At 34.8% G+C, this 17,938-nt stretch overlaps 1 protein-coding gene across 1 annotated transcript in view; it reads left to right on the top strand.

The window, feature by feature from the left end:
• The window catches only part of IL10RB (interleukin 10 receptor subunit beta), a 64,816-nt gene that overhangs the window by 31,101 nt on the left and 15,777 nt on the right, over positions 1-17,938 (top strand). The window contains exons 3-4 of the mRNA XM_007493270.3: positions 1,404-1,561; positions 11,123-11,289. Coding sequence (XP_007493332.2) covers positions 1,404-1,561; positions 11,123-11,289 — 325 coding nt within the window. The remainder of the gene's footprint in view (positions 1-1,403; positions 1,562-11,122; positions 11,290-17,938) is intronic.

Raw genomic sequence — 17,938 nt, 5'->3', positions numbered from 1 at the left:
TGCTCTGATTAATACAATGATCCACAATAATTATGATTACAAATACTATACACTTCTAGAATGAGAGCTGATGAACTCTGAGTGCATATTAAAATATTAATTTCTAAATATTTGGGGGGTTTCTTGTGATTTGGCAAGTAGGGAAATGTTTTGCATGATTTCACATTGGTATTTGGTTTATCTTCTCAGTGAATGTGGAAAGGAGGGAGATAATCTGGAACTGAAAATTTTAAATGAAAAGAATGTTTAAAAAAATAAAAAGGGGGAAAGGAGTAACAAGAAGGTGAAAATTTTGCTGCTTATGGCAAAGCCATGCTAATATAACATTATTGGACACCAAAGAAGCTATCAACAAGAGGAGAGATCCATATATTCCCAAATATTTTTATATATTTATTTTCTATGTTTTTGGACTTTTTCAATGTAGCAGACAGTTGTACTGACTTTTCTCTCTAAAAAACCTTTTATTTTTATTTTACTTTTTACATGGGATGGCTGTCAGGGAGAGGGAAGGAAAGCAATAAATGGGATTCTATGATGATAGACAAGAGAGGAAAAACACATAATCAAATAAGAAATCGTAAATATGTAAAAAAAAATTTTTTTTTAATTATGTCACTGACCTGGCAGCTAGACTTTTTGTCTTCAAGTCATTTTGAATAACTAGTCAAGCTTCTGGAAATCATGGATTTCTTAGAAAGGCTGAGGAATATTTATAATATATATTGCTTTCAAGTAATTAAAACTACAATTACTGCTTTTATTGTTAGGTCCTGGTTTAGAAATCACTGTTAATATATTGTTCATTATATGAATATATGTATAGACAAATCATGATATGTGCCATTTAAAAGTTTCTACACCCAGTTCTCCTCCAAAGAAATCATTGGTCCTTCATATTAATGCTTTGCTATAGACATTGTTTACCAAGAATAATAATAGTTGGGCATGGTGGCACAAGTTATAAGTCTAGGATCTCTTGAGCTCAGGAATTCTGACTTATAGTGAACTACGCCTATTGGGCATCTGCACTAAATTCGGCACCATATACTGAACCCCAGGAGTGGGAGTAGGATGATATAAAGTTACCAGGCTGTTTAATGAACAGTCAAAAATGGTACAGGTCAAAGTTCCCATGGTGATCAGCAGTGGGATCCACCCAAAAGTGACTGCTTCTTGCATGAATATAACAGGAAGAGACACAGTCTTTGTAAATAAACAAAAAACAGTAATGAAGAGCAAGAATAATTGGTTATTTCATTTTCTCTATCTGCCTCTGTCTTAATCTAGTGGATATTCTGACATGTCAGCTCCTAGGTAACTAGAGTTCTAACTATTTTATATTTATTTTTTAAATTACTCCTGGCAACTAGAACTAACTTTTTTTATTTGTGGTTTTGAAGTTATAGGTCATTTGAAGATGTGTGTACAAATATTATCATCACTGAATGTAATTTCTCAAATATTTCCAAGTATGGTGAGTCCAAGATGCGTGTCAGGACTGAATCTGTAGATGAACAGTCAGAGTGGGTAAACATCACCTTTTGTCCTTTGGAAGACAGTAAGTAATACTTTTTTTTTCTTTTAAGTTGAAAATAAATCAGTGCGCTAAAACTATCTCTCTATAATTTTCCTTCAAATATTAATCCATCAGAAATTACTTCTTGAGTGTCCAAACCCTAGCGAAAAAGGACCTATTATGACACCACATTTTGAAATTTTCTTGAATAAGACACCACCTTTGAGGAACTTCTTTTTTTGCAAGACAAGAAGAAAAACACATAATCAAAGAGAAAGTTATGTGTGTAAGGGATGAGTTCCTCTCCCACTTCAATTAATATAATCATTGAAAATCTAAAATAAAATCACAAGACATTAAATGAAAGGGTAATCGGGTGTGATAAGGTTTGAATGTTTAAAAAACTCATAATTATATCCTATGATCATTTTATGAGTTGTGAGCTTCTTTGGGTGAAAAAGGAAACAGTGTTTGTTATTGGCTATATAAATGGTCTAGGTTTATGCTATGCCTCTTTGGGCATTAAATAGCTATTGGATCTTAGTAGTTTTCCAGTTCACCAGCTCTAGAGTTGTAGCCAGAAGCAGAAGAAGAATCAAGGCCATAAGAGGTAATAGCTCTTGATAGGAGAAGAGAGGATTTTCTCTCCTCTCTGCCCTTGTCACCTGCCATATGATGAATATGACCCGACCGGTAGCAATCCAGGCATCCAGGTGAGGATTTTCCATTTGGACATGGAAAGGAAGGAGGCACTTTCGGAAGTTTTATCCCTCATAGTGGATAAAAAGCTATAAATGTGTTTTGCCACCATTTTACTCTATTTGATACCACTCTCCCCATGGGTATGTGTGTATCTGTGGGAGTGTGTGTCCCAGGATTTTAGGAAGAATGTTTGTTATCAATTGTTCTTACTATACCATCTTAGTAAATACTTCTGCTTTTTAAAAAAGGTGATAAAGCTTACTAGATGATTAATATTAATCACAGAAACAGGGGCTTAAGAGTTATAATAATTAAAAGTGGAATGCCACAAGATTACGCTTAGAGTTCAAATCATCATTACTCTTGAGGACCAAATCTGTAAGTAGAAATTGGAGAGCATACTACAAGAGATATTACACTCATTGTAATTATGATCAAAGTAAGTCAAACATTGGGCTAACAAGTTAAAGAATAAAAAGTTTAATCTAATGAGGTTCCTTGGAATAATTGGGGTTTGAGTTGTTATTTTAGGAAGAAATATTTTATGGCAGGCAAAAGAAACAAGGCTATTCTAAGGATATAAAAACCTTGAGCAATGACTTTGATGTATGGGACCCCAAGATGGATATCTTGTCCTAAACTAAGATTGCAAAATAGGAGATGGTAGCAGATAGCTGAAGTAGGAGTCATTAATAAAGAACTTTGAAAATAATAGTTAGATATTTATTCTGGAGAAAGAAGAAGAAATATGAAAAAATGAAATACAGAGACGTAATTTGAACTTCAATATAAAATAAAATTTTAAAGTTTAAAAGTGTATGAATTACACTGAGAAGATTAAAAAGCCTGGAAAATAAGTTATAAGCACTCATTGGTATGCACCAACAATTGGATAGCTGAAACTGAAAGAAATGGCAAGATTCAAATAGTGTTACAGATAAGAAAATCGTTGCTACTAGAAAATGTTTTAATAAAGTAGAAAAGAGAAGAAATTCTGAAATGTAAACATTACCTTGGAAATAAGTAAAAGATGTGATTGGAAATTAAGTATTAAGAAGTATTGAGCTTGAAGTGGCAGGTTATTGTCATATATTAAAATATTGTTAGAATATTAGGATCTTTGAACTCATGGAGTCCAGTGGTTTCCAAGCATTTCAGCCTAACAACCCCTATTAAAAAAAATATATATATATATATATATATCATACTCTCTCCTATATCCTACATATATTTTCCATAAAAGTATCTATTGAAATAATTTTCATAGCTTGCATTTCATTCAGATAAAATTAAGAATTTATTAAAATTATATAATGCATAAGCAAAACAAACATACAAAAATAGGATGTATTTATTTCTATATATTTATTATTTTGTGCTAATAATTTATAAAATAACTTAATATGTGTTTTTAAGCACAGTCTCTCAAAATGTAATGCAACTGCTACTCATAATTCCTTTTCAAACATTACTAGAAATTGATATTTGTTTTTATAATAATTAGCATAAAAATCTATTTCTGTGAATAAGACGTTACAAAATCTATTTGCAATATTTTATGTATATCATTTCTTTTGGTAAACCAGGAAGTTCTATATCTACTCATAGCACAAACATAAGATTTTCAGTTTCAAATACTTTTTTTAAACACACTATCACAAGAAATGTCTATTTCCCATTTTTTGTTCAACAAACAATTACTAAACATCTATTATATTCAAGAAAACATCTGCAGGGGGCAGCTGGGTAGCTCAGTGGATTGAGAGCCAGGCCTAAAGATGGGAGGTCCTAGGTTCAAATTTGACCTCAGACACTTCCCAGCTGTGTGACCCTGGGCAAATTACTTAACCCTCATTGCTTAGTCCTTACTACCCTTTGTTAAGATTAAAATTCAGTTTCTAATAATGAAAGTATTATATTTTTAGAGGTTTATTAAAGATTAAGAAATAAAAGAAAATAAAGAAAATACAAAATAAGAAAGCACGTGCTTAGGGCACAGAGCCCGTTCACAGCCACTCACATCTTGCCTGCCTGGTAGAGAGGCATGTACTTGGAAGGGGAAGCAGGGAGAGAGAGAGAGTCCCAAAGTAGGCGGAGAGTCAGCCTACATACAATTTCTGTTCTCGGCCCAGGTGGGAATTCAGGTGAGGTTACAAGGCATTTGGGGAAGTGGCCAAGGACTCCTGGGAATTGAAGTCCAGGGTTCAAATCTCCATTTTTACACCTTCTACCTTTGAACACATTAAAAAAAAAACCCACAACATTGTAAGTTTGTTAGTTTAAATTGAAAGTTTAAGTTTAAATTTAAACATTGTAAGCTTAAAGTTACTAAACAAATCACAACGAAAAAAGTAAAAGAGAACAATACAGTAAGACTCAAATCTAAGGAGGATCCCATCTCCAACAATGTATGAACCTGTCTGAGTAGAAGTGAGCATTACCTAAATTACTATTTACTTTTTTTAATTACTTTTTTAATTAATTTATTAAATTACTAAAAAGCAGTGGATCAAAAGCTAATTTACATTTTTGTACAGAGAGAAACAAGTTGATTTAGTGTTCATGGTATATTTGCATTAGCCAAGGGAAGGGGAGTTCTCATGCACTTTGAGGCTGTGACATTCTCAGGTTCTTTCAGGATCTGAGGGTTCCCAGCTAATTCTTCATCATGAGACCCCATTTATTAGTGGACTGTTTTTATAAAGTTAATTTATGACAACTTGGAAAGCTATATAGTAACATTTGTATTTCTCAACACAAGTAACTGATTATCAGTAAAGGGTGCAATGTATCTATATTGAATAAGGGATCACATGCTTACCTAGGGTTTATACACCTCAGTTTCATCCTGACATCAACTGAGCTAATTCAGAGCAGAGTATGATACATTTTTTCCCCACGTTATACAATTTTCATTTAAAAAGCCTGTCAACTATGTTGAAATTTTCTTTTGATATGTCATTGCTGCCCATAAATTTGTAAAATATAAATCTTCTTTAATAAGTTTCAGTAGAACGTAATAGGTAATCAAATGTTTCTTAAATTACTTCACCATTGCCTATGCAAAATAGAAAGATTTTAGTTTTTCAGTTAATCATAAAGGTCTTCAGATACATATTGATGATTCTCCTTTCCACTGGATTATTTCAAAGTAGGATCATTCAGATCTGTGTTGCCTTTGATTCTTAATCCATTGTTTTGTTTTGTTTTTTGTTTTTTTTAACCCTTACCTTCTGTCTTGAACTCAATACTGTGTATTGGCTCCAAGGCAGAAGAGTGGTAAGGGCTAGTCAATTGTCAAAAATTGTCAAAAAAATCAAGTGACTTGCCCAGGGTCACACAGCTGGGAAGTGTCTAAGGCCAGATTTGAACCTAAAATCTCCCGTCTCTAGGTCTGGCTCTCAATCCACTGAGCTACCCAGCTGCCCCCTTAATCCATTATTTTAACTTTATCAATAGCAATAGGATAAAACTACCATTTCTCCTATTGAATGTGGTTTTTTCTAATGAGCTATTCCATTAGCAACCTCATACAATATATGAAATTCTTTTGATGATACAAACTTCTTTAAAGTATGCTTTCTCTTGTTAAATCTAATTTTTCTGTTAAAGTTATCTTGTCTTACCAGTGTATTCTACATAGACACTTTCAGGGTATAACTTCACTTTGTTAGGTTTCATGTCTCTAAAGCTAAAGTCTTTGCATACAACAAACAACACATTTTCTCTATCAGTTACATATATAAAACTATAGCAGATTATATCTTTATCTGAGCTTTTCACATTGTGATTCTATGTTTCTTCTACTTCAGTGGATTTTCTTCTCAGTAGGTATTTGTCTCACAATGGGATCTTATTTCTTGGACAAAGAATTTAAATGAAATCCAATTTTAATTACTGAAAATTTCAAGCAGTTATTTGTAACCATTCTTGAATTATTTCCATTTTGTTAAGTTGTGGTTTTTTTGAAAATTAAATTATATTTAACTAAAATGAATTACACTGAGAAATATGGCATACAGGATACTTTTAAATTCTATACAAAGATCATTTAACATTTAGTTTATGCAGCAAACAGGGGGAAATAATTTTCATTTGTGTTTCAAACCTAGGCTGGCTGACTATGATAGTAGCAGATCATGCAATCAGTCAGCATTTGTTTACTATGTGCCAGGCTCTGTGCTAGGCACCAGGGATATAAGGACAAAAATAAAACAAGGAGTTTTCATTCTATTGTGTTAGACAGTGTGAACATAAACACACACACACACACACACATACACACACACACACACACTAATACAAAGAAGCTTTGGAGAAGAGAGCTCTAGGAACTAGGAAGAACAGAAAGATTTCATATAGAAAGTGGGACTTGAGCCATCTTGAAGGAAACAAGAGAAAAACAAGGCCAAAAGTGATCCAGGAGTGCCTTTGTGTCACGGAGGATGCCTAGTTAAAAGCCATAGGGATAGGAGATGGAGTGCCATATGTGAGTCATAGCAAGAGGTCCATATTGACTAGACCATAGAGTGTGGTAGGGAGAGAAATCTATAATGAAGTTGAAAACGTAGGTTAAAGGCCATAAGAAAGGCTTGAAATGTCAAACAGAAATTTGTTTTTGCTCCTGAAAGAAATAGGGAGTCCTTTGAGTTTATTTAATAGGAAGGTGACATGATCAGACTTAGACTTTAGGATTAAATTAGATTTAGATCAACACCCCCTCACTTTACATCAATACAGGTTCCAAATGAGAACATGATCTAGATATAAAAAAGTCACATTATAAACAAATTATAAAAACATGGAAAGAATTACTTGTTTCATCTATGGATAAAAGAAAAGTTCACACCCAAAGGTTTGAGAGGAACAGAGCAGATATGAATAATTTTGATTATATGAAATGTAAATGTTTCTGTACAAAAAGATCTAATAAAGCAAGTATTAAAAGAAAAACAACTAAAAAAATTTCCTGATTAAGGTCTCATTTCCATGATATATGAAAAACTGAAGGAAGGAAGGAAGGAAGGAAAGGAGGGAGGGAAGAAAAGAGGGAAGGAGAGAGGCAAGGAGGGAGGGAGGAAATGAATTTGACTCACGCACTGTTAGTCCCATACCCAAAAGAGATCAAAGAAATAGGGAAAAGTCCTTATTACAAACGTTTTTATTTTGATTGTTGTTTGGTCATTTTCCATCATATCTGACTTTTTGTGAACACTTTTGGAGAGTTTTCTTGGCAAAGATATTGGAGTGGTTTGCCATTTCTTTCCCCAACTCATTTTACAAATGAGGAAACAGGCAAATAGGTTCAAGTGAATTTGACCATGATCACACAGCTAGTACGTGTCCAAATCTTGAGATTCAAGAAGTATAAGGAATGAGGAAATACCATCAAATTTGGCAATTAAAAGATCATTGTTATGTAATACCCAGTGGAATTGTGGGTTGGCTAAGGGAAGGGGGGGGAGGAATAGAATATGATTTTTGTAACCAAGGAAAATTGAAATTGACCAAATAAAATGAAAAAAAAATTTTTTTAAGAGATCATTGTTAAAAGTGTCACAGTAGATAGAGAACTGGGTTTAAGTCACAACTCTGATACATACTGGCTCTATAACCCTGGACAAAACATTTAACCTATTGCCTACAAGCAGCTATCAAAACCAATAGGCAAACCAGCTGAGGCTGTGGCTTCAGTCAAACCCAAAATAGCCTTCCTGCTCCACCTGTTCCTACACTGCCCTTCTGTTTTTGTACCATTAAGAATGGTTTTTCTGTTGTAAATAAATAATTTTAAACAATTGCTTAGCTTGAGCAGGGTTCTGATTTGGCCCAAGAGAGGTAGTTTTCCAAGTCCTGGTCTGAACTATAAATTGCAGAAAAGGTATTGAGCTACATTAGTAGAATTTCATCACAGGAACTTCCATACACTGGTGAAATTCTAATTCTAACTGAAAACAACAGAAAAGATTATTGGTCATTCTAAGAGAGTAGTTTCTGTTGAATGACTCGATTATAAGCCAAACTGCAAAGAGCTGAGAAATGAGAAAAGAGGAAATGAATACTCTAAGAACAGACAAGTTATTTTAGGAGTTTGGAGTTTGTACGTGTGATCTGATTGTAATTAGCAAGACAGAGCAGAGACCGAGAGCAACAGACACACACACACACACACACACACACACACACGTGCAGAGATTGAAAGAACATAGAACAGAGCCTTGGGGTGTTCCCAGAGTTAAGGAGAGGGTCGTGGATAACAAATCAGTAAAGCAGACTGAGAAGGAAAACAGGTAGAGAATAGAATGTTTAAACGTTTCACTAATTCTTACATAAGTTAAAACTTAAGTCAAGGCAAAAAGCATGTGCTACTGCTGGGTCTGTACCCCAAAGAGATAATGGACACAAAGACTTGTACAAAAATATTCATAGCTGCGCTCTTTGTGGTGGCTAAAAATTGGAAAACGAGGGGATGCCCATCAATTGGGGAATGGCTGAACAAACTGTGGTATATGTTGGTGATGGAGTACTATTGTGCTCAAAGGAATAATAAAGTGGAGAAGTTCCATGGAGACTGGAACAACCTCCAGGAAGTGATGCAGAGCGAGAGGAGCAGAACCAGGAGAACATTGTACACAGAGACTAATACACTGTGGTATAACCGAACGTAATGGACTTCTCCATTAGGGGCGGTGTAATGTCCCTGAACAACTTTCAGGGATCCAGGAGAAAAAAAACACCATTCATAAGCAAAGGATAAACTATGGGAGTGGAAACACTGAGGAAAAGCAACTGCCTGAATACAGAGGTTGAGGGGACATGACAGAGGATAGACTTTAAATGAACACTCTAATGCAAATACTATCAACAAAGCAATGGGTTCAAATCAAGAAAACATCTAATGCCCAGTGGACTTACGCGTCGGCTATGGGGGGTGGGGGGGAGGAAAAGAAAATGATCTATGTCTTTAACGAATAATGCTTGGAAATGATCAAATAAAATATATTTAAAAAAAAAAAAAAAAAAAAAGCATGTGCTATCCTGATCAGAACATAGATTCTAGCCAAGATTTTTCTCAAATCATGTGTATAAAGCCAGAGTGTATGTACTCTAGAATGACATCATAGTGCTTTTAGGATAATGTAGGACATCGACATCATTTTTCAGTATTTATTGCTTTTCAAAGAGATGTTCTTGGCAGGGTTGGGGAATGTGGAAGGAAAAGAAAATGCTGCCTACCTTTGGATCATTATATCACTAAATCTGTAATGTTAACCTGTTACCAGTAGTAACTTTAGAAACAATTATCAATTTTAGCCAGTAAATAATTCATACTTCAAGTGCTTCATCTCTAGAAAAAGTCAGCATCAAAGTAAACATATACCCATTCAAGTTTGGCATCATTTGCTCGTATCATATTTAATAATTCCGGTGTTACCCTCACTGTCAGAGTCAATGTCATATTCATTTCAGTTTTGTTGGATTTTATATGAACTTCATTTTCATTTTAGAAAGTGCATGGATTTATGTAGAAGTTGTACTCAGAAATATCTAATAATTTTGTTTCATTATTTCACACATCCCTTCTACAGTTTGGAAAAATCTGTTCTCATCCAACTCTTATTTATGAATGGGAAAACAGAGAGGGGGGGTCTTCTATTATACAGGGGTGTACAGGAGTTCAGGGAGGACTAGTATTTCAGCTATGAAGACCTCCAAGCTCTTTTTTTCAGGGCTACCCATCCTCCTTTGGAGTCCACCTGCTACCCAACTCTCACCTGTGGCTCCAAGAAGCTGTAACATGCACAGTGATCACACCCCAGTAAAAGCATGTTGGCAAATAAGCTAGACCTAGATGGGCTGAACACTTCCATAGTGTTTTCAATAGACTGTCATCAAACAATGCCAAAGCCACCTGCGACATACCTTAGGTTGAAGTCAATCCCTCTCTAGCTGGGCTTCCAACCCAAGAAGAGGTTTTTGAATGCCTTTAGGCTCCTTTCCCTGGTGTTGATTCCATTCCAGCAGAGGTTTTTGACTGTAATCTTCTAGGTTATATGACAAGAGAAAGTTATCCCCCCAAGAGATCAAGGATGTCTTCATCGTCCATCTTTATAAAGGAAATAGCAATAGGTTGTCCTATGACAATCACAGGATTACCTGGAGTCAAGTTGTGAAAAACTTTAAATGTCAAATAGAGAAATTTACATTTTTATAGAGGTAATAAAAAGCCACTGGGGTTTGCTGAGTAAGGGCAGTGACATGGTCACCTCCAAATTTCAAGTTGTTATATGGTTATAATGGAATACTATTGCACCATAAGGAAATGAACAGGATGAGTTCAGAAAAACCTGGAAAGACTTATAGGAACTGATGCAAAGTAAAGTGAACAGAACCAGAAGAATACAATAACAGAAATAGTGTGCAAAAATCAACTATGAAGGGCTAAATTATCAGCAAAACGAAGTCCCAAGATGACCCAAAGGGAATCATGATGAAAAATGCTATCTGAGGCCAAAAAAGAACTGTTTTTTTACCTCTTTTATCTTTTTTTTACCTTTTTACCTTATCACTTTTTTTTACCTTACCATTAACTCTAACATAAAATATTACAGACAGTTCTGTGAGTGATTTCCCCACAGGTATGATTTTTGAGCTTGTACCAGTTAAGGATAACATTCTTTTTTTGTCATAGTCAATAATGTATATGACTAGAGTGAAATACAATATTAGTGTATGCCATATTTAATATTTATACTTAAGGCTTATTTGACCACTACTTGCCTTATTTTCAGTTGCCGGGCTAAGGCTCTGGGCTAATTTGCTATTCATATATTACCTATGAAAACTAAATCTTGATGGACAATGAAATATTGTGTGATTCTCCTTTGTTCTTCCACTTAGCCATCATTGGACCTCCTGGAATACAAGTAGAACCATTGGCTGGTTCTTTACACTTATATTTCTCATATCCAAAGATTGAAAATGAACCTAATATATGGACATTAAGGGATTATTATTACTCATGGACTTACAGAGTGATTTATTGGAAAAATGGCACCAGTCATAAGGTAAGTTGGGTTTCTTGCCTTTCTTTTATGGAATTATTGAGGTTTCTGTTATAAGTCAGCCTGATTCAAGTTGATCTGATAGTACAAGTTCAAAAATAGAATGAAATAAGACATATGTAGACAGACCATCTAAAAGTTAATGAAAAGAGGTTTACACTGCCATAAATATGGATAGGATATTCAGCAAGGATACAGCACTGATCCAGGTAGACATAATTCCTCCTGTCTTCATATGTATTTGGTGATCAGGGTATGATAACTAAAATGGCAGTGAGACATCCATCAAGTCTGAGGGCTGCAGGCTACTCATAAGCTTTTTCATGCCCTTAATGAAGCTGTATCAAGGCTCAAGTCATAGGCTCTGATTCTCAGAAGCAGTTTCCTTGTTTTTTAGGGAAAAACAAACCTAGGGAAGTATTCATGACTACATCTAGCTATATTAATTCTAGCAAATATTTAAAGAGCAATTAATATCTATGCTCCCAAAAGAATTATCTTAAAAATGGAGGGAATAAAAGCATTCTACCAATCAAATTACTTTTGTGAGAGATATATGGTCCTGATATCCAAACTGGGTAGAGACAAAGCAGAGAAAGAAACCAATATCACTAATGTATATTTTAAAACATACTTAAAAATAGGAATAAGGACTAGATTTAGGTTTGTTTGGTGTAGGGAACTTCAAAGTAAGGAAATTCCCTTTACTAGGTCAGGACCTTCTTGCCTACAGCACTGAGAAGTGACTTGTCCAGGGTAAATCAAATAATATGTGTCAGATATAGAGCATATATATATATATAAATCTAAGTTATTTAACATCTTGTGCATCTTGGGGAGCTAAATTGCTCAGTGGATAGAGAACCAAGCCCAGAAATGGGAAGTCCTGGGTTCAAATTTGACCTCAGGCACTTCCTAACTTTCTAATCCTAAGCATGCCACTTAACCCCAATTGCCTACCCCGTATCATTCTTCTGCCTTGAAACTGGCATGTAGTATTGATTCTAAGACAGAAGGTAAGGGTTTAAATTTTTAAAAATATCTGTGTATTCACATTTGTCCCTTAAGACAAATTATCCCTTTTCTTCCTCATTAGAATTATTTTTATTTGCACCTATAAAATTTCTTCTTGAAATCAAAGCTGTTTATCAATTACATCAAATTGACTCTCATATCCAGAAAATAATCCATTATGACCAGATTATTTTCATAATAGTAATACATGGATGTCACTATTAAAGAAAATGAGCATAATTACATAATCAAAAATAACAGAAACCCATGATTATTTCAATAGATGCAGGAAACTCTTAATTTAATAGAGCACTCATTTATGTTTAAAAAAAAAACCTAAAAAGCACTGTAGAGCATTTGATTAACATATCAAAAGCATAAAATCTAGAGCTAGCATTGTTTGCAATGGAGAAGCACTAGAAGCTCTTCTAGTATAAACAGGAATACATCAGTTGTATTCTTTCCACTCACTATTATTTGGCATAGTTCTAGAAAAGTGCTAGAAATAAAAGCTACAGGGGGAAAGCTGGGTGGCTCAATGGATTGAGCCTGGCCTAGAGAGGGAAGGTCCAAGTTCAAATCTGACCAGACACTTCCTAGCTGTGTGACCCTGGGCAAGTCACTTAACCTCCATTGCCTCACCCTTATCACTTGCTCTTCTGCCTTGGGACCAATACACAGTATTGATTATAAGACAGAAGGTAAGGGTTTAAAAAAAATAGATACAGCAATAAGATTAAAGAATATCATCAAAAGGATAGCAAAATAATCCTTACTTGGAGATGATCTCGATATGCTTTTTTTTTCAAGATTTTTTTAATTTCCACATTGTTCATTTTTGTGAGTAATCTTAAAACCAAGCCCCAAAACAGACACCCAAATAAACAATTGAAAAATCATATCCTCTTATCTGCATTCTGCCTCCAACAAGTGATAGCATTCTTTGTCATAAGTCCCTCAGAATTGTCCTGGATCTTTGTATTGCAGATAATAGCTAAGTCTATCACAATTGATCATTCACAATATTGCTGTTACTGTGTACACCGTTTTCCTGATTCTTCTTATTTCACACTATATCAATCCAGAAAGGTCTTTCCAGCTCTTTCTGAAGTCATCCTGTTCATTATTCCTTACAGCTCAATAGTATTCCATCACTATTATATACCACAGTTTGTTCCAACATTCCCCAATTGATGGGCATTCCTTTAAATTCCAATTCTTTTTTGCCACCACAAAGAGTGCAGCTATGAATATTCTTGTACAAGTCTTTTCCCCTATTATCCCTTTGGGGTACAAACCCAGCAGTGCTATGGATGGGTCAAAGGGCAGACAGTCTTTTAGCACCCTTTGGGCATAGTTCCAAATTGCCCTCCAGAATAGTTGGATCATTTCACAACTTTACCAGCAATGAATTAATGTCCCTACTTTGCCACATCCCCTCCAACATTTATTAATTTCATTTGCTGTCATGTTAGCCAATCTGCTAAGTGTGAGTTGTTACCTCAAGAGTTGTTTTGATTTATATTTTTCTAATCAAAAGGTATTTAGAATATTTTTTCATGTAATTATTGGTAGCTTTGATTTCTTCATCTGAAAACTGCTTAATTCAAATCCTTTAACCATTTGTCAATTGGGGAATGACTTGTATTCTTATAAATTTGATTTAGTTCTTTATATATTTGAGAAAAGAGACCTTTATCAGAGAAATTTGTGATAAAAGTTCCCCCCCCCCCGTTTGTTGTTTTCCTTTTAGTCTTGTTTACATTGGTTTTGTTTGTACAAAACCTTTTTAATTTGATATCATAAAAGAGAGTATTGTTTTTCTTCTGTGTTTCTGCTTCCACAATTCTTTCTTTGGATGTGAACAGCATTCTTTCTCCTAAGTCCCTCAAGATTGTCCTGGGTCATTGTATTGCTGCTAGTAGAAAAGTCTGTTACATTTGATTGTGCAACAATGTTTCAGTTTCTATGTACAATGTTCTCTTGGTTCTGCTCATTTCACTCTGCATCCATTCTTGGAGATCACTTCAGTTCACATAGAAATCCTCCAGTTCATCATTCCTTTCAACACAATTGTATTCCATCACCATCAGATACCAAATTTGTTCAGCCATTCCCCAATCAATGGACACCCCTTGTTTTCCAATTTTTTGCCACCACAAGAGCATGGCTATAAATATTTTTGTACAAATATTTTTCTTTATTATCTCTATGGGATACAAACCCAGCTGTGGTATGGCTGGATCAAAGGGCAGGCATTCTTTTAAAGCCCTTTGGACATCATTCCAAATTTCCTTACAGAATGGTTGAATCAATTCACAACTCCACCAGCAATGCGTTAGCATTCCAATTTTGCAACATCCCCTCAACATTTATCATTTATCATATCTGCTTGGTGTGAGGTGGTACCTCAGAGTTATTTTGATTTACATTTCTCTAATCAGGAGGGATTTAGAATACTTTTTCATGTGATTATTGATAGTTTTGATTTCTTCATCTGAAAACTGTCTATTCATATCCCTTGACCATTTGTCAACTGAGGAATAGCTTGCTTTTTTGTATAGTTGATTTATTTCCTTATAATTTGAATAATTAGACCTTTGTCAGAGATTTTTGTTATAAAGTTTTTTTTTCCCAGTTTGTTGCATCACTCCTAATTTTGATTGCATTGGTTTTGTTTGTATAAAACCTTTTTAATTTAATATAACCAAAATCACTCATTTTACATTTTGTAATGTTATCTCTTGCTTCATTCATTCTTATTTATTTTTTGGATTGATTTATCTAGTTCTGATGGAAGAAGGTTAAGATCCCCCACTAGTGTAGTTTTACCATCTATTTCCTCCTTAAACTACTTTAGAAATAAGAATACTATATATTTTGGTGCATATATACTGAGTATTGATATTTCTTCACTATTTATACTGTTTTTATCAAGATATAATTACCTTCCTTATCTCTTTTAATCAAATCTATTTTTACTTTAGCTTTGTCTGAGATCATGATTGCCACTCTTGTCTTTTTTGCCTCAGTTGCATCCCAAGAGATTCTATTTCAGCTTCTTATCTTTATCCTGTGTGTATCTACCTGCCTTAAATGCATTTCTTGTAGGCAACCTATGGTGACTTCTTTTTGGGTTTGGATTTCTGTTTTATTTGAAACACAATATAAATATTGGTTTGGAATGATTATCAAAGAGGTTTGAGCTTTAGGTACTCACTCCTAAGTCGCCATCTTGACTCCACCTTCGCAATTTGTATTTTTGTAAATATTCATCCATTTCACCTAGATTGTCAGATTTATTATTGTATAAGTGGGCTAAATAGCTCCTAATGATTGCTTTCATTTCCTCTTTACTGGAGGTGAATTTAACCTTTTCATTATTAATACTGGTGATTTGATTCTCTTCTTTCCTTTTTAAAAATCAAATTAACCAGTGTTCTATTTTTTATAGAACCTACTCCTAATATTATTTATTAGTTCAATAGTTCTTTGGTCTTCCATTTTATTAATTTCTATTTTGATTTTTAGGATTTCCAACTTAGTCCTTAGTTGGGGATTTAAAATTTTTTCAAGTTTTTTAGTTGCATGCCCAATTCATTGATCTGCTTTTTCTCTGTTTCATTGATATAAGCATTCAGGATATAAATTTCCCCCTAAGTCCAGCTTTGGCAGTATGCCATAAATTTTGATATGCTGTCTCCTCATTGTCATTCTCTTTAATCAAATCATTGATTGTTTTTATAATTTGGTCTTTGACCCACCCATTTTTAAGACTTAGATTATCTAGTTTCCAATGAATTTTTAATTTGCCTTTCCATAAACCTTTACTAACTATAATTTTCATTGCATTATTATTTGAAAGGTTGCAATTATTATTTCTGTTTTTCTGCATTTGGTTGTGATGTTTTTATGCCCTAGCACAGTGGTACTGAACCTTTTAGAGATGGCATGCCAGATTCCACTGCCTCCCCACCACCCATACCAAGTGCCATGCCTGCCCTCCCCCAAACAACAAGTGTTTTTCCCCTTCTCCCCACCAAGTGTGAAGATAATTTTAGGATTTTGACAAATTCAAATTAATTGGTTGCCAGGGGGAAAATCCTAAATAAAATACCCAAGTCAGTCTGGAAATTTATGGTAATTTTAATTAATATAGAGGGAAGGAATTTAAGGAGAAGGAGGGAAGAGGATATAGGATTTCTCCTGCCTGGCCTGTGCCAGGGGGAGTTTAAAATCTCTACCTCTAGGTCTCTGAAGAAGATGAGAGACTTCTAAGAGGATAAAGTTGGAAAGTAAAGAAGAGAAACTTCAGCCAGAAACTCACTACCAAACCAGACAATAGCTATAGCCACATCAAGATGCCAAAAGGCCCAGTATGCTGCTGTCAGCCACTTCTCCACCGCCAAAGGTACCAGAGAGAGGAAGTGAGCCAAATATATAGATCTTTCACCCTTGTGTCCCCTTCTCTAAATGCCCATTCTTTAGTTCTCATCTTCTTTGATTAGATTATATCTTTAGAGTTACTTAACACTTCTTTGTAGTTCACCTTTTGTTAGTTACTTGACCTTTTTGTGATTAATTTAACCTTTACAGTTACTTAATGCCTTTTTGTATTAAGATACTTGACCTTTTTGTGATTAATTTAACCTTTATAGTTACTTAACACCTTTTTGTATTGAGATCTAAAAATAGACTTAGCTTAAAGTTCTAGCTTCACTATAAGGAAAGAGCTAAGTACCTTCATTGTTCAATCAGGAGATTACAATTTTATCTTCCCATGAAGTAAGGTCTAAGTAGGGTGGAGTAATTTAAAGTTCACACAAGTGCTGGGTATTTCCTGACCCACCACCACCACCCCCTTACCCACACAGGGGAGGGAATAATTGCTCCCATTGGCTACTGGGTGGATGGACAGGTGAAGTTAGGAATGTCCTCAGCGAGTGGGGAGGAAGGGGAGTAGCCCAAGCACTTCACTCCCCTCTAGCTCTGCCACCTATGAGCCACTCACCTTACGCCCTGTGCTTTCCCATTGGGCTGCTGGGTAGAAGTATGTAAAGAAAATGTCATCAGGCACAATGGAGAGAGGGAAGGGAGCAGCTCTGCCCGAGTCCCTCTACCTTCCTAGTAATTAATTCTTTGGGGGCAAGGGTAACCACATGCCCACAGAAAGTATTCTGCATGCCATCTTTGACACCCATGCCATATGTGTATCATCACTGCTCTAGTACATGGTCAGTTTTTGTGCACATACCATGTGCTGCAAAAAACAAGTATATTCCTTTTTATCGCCATTCAATTTTCTCCAGATACCTATTAAACCTAACTTTTCTACAATTTCATTCACTTCCTTTACTTTCTTGATTATTTTTGGTTAGATTTATGTAGTTCTCATAGGGGAAGATTGAGGTCCCCCACTAGTATAGCTTTACTGTCTATTCCCTCCTTAAGTTCCTTTAGTTTCTCCTTTAAAAATCTGGAGACTGTACCATTTGGTGCATTAAGTACTGATATTACATCATTGTCTATATTACCTTTTATCAAGATGTAATTACCTTCCTTGTCTCTTAACAAGATCTATTTGTGCTATAGCTTTGTCTGAGACCATGACCTCTACTTCTGCTTTTTTATCTCTGTT

This window comes from Monodelphis domestica, chromosome 4 (assembly GCF_027887165.1).
Source record: "Monodelphis domestica isolate mMonDom1 chromosome 4, mMonDom1.pri, whole genome shotgun sequence".
NCBI lineage: Eukaryota > Metazoa > Chordata > Mammalia > Didelphimorphia > Didelphidae > Monodelphis > Monodelphis domestica.
Note: the sequence above shows the minus strand (reverse complement) of the source record. Positions and strands in the feature narration are given on the sequence as shown.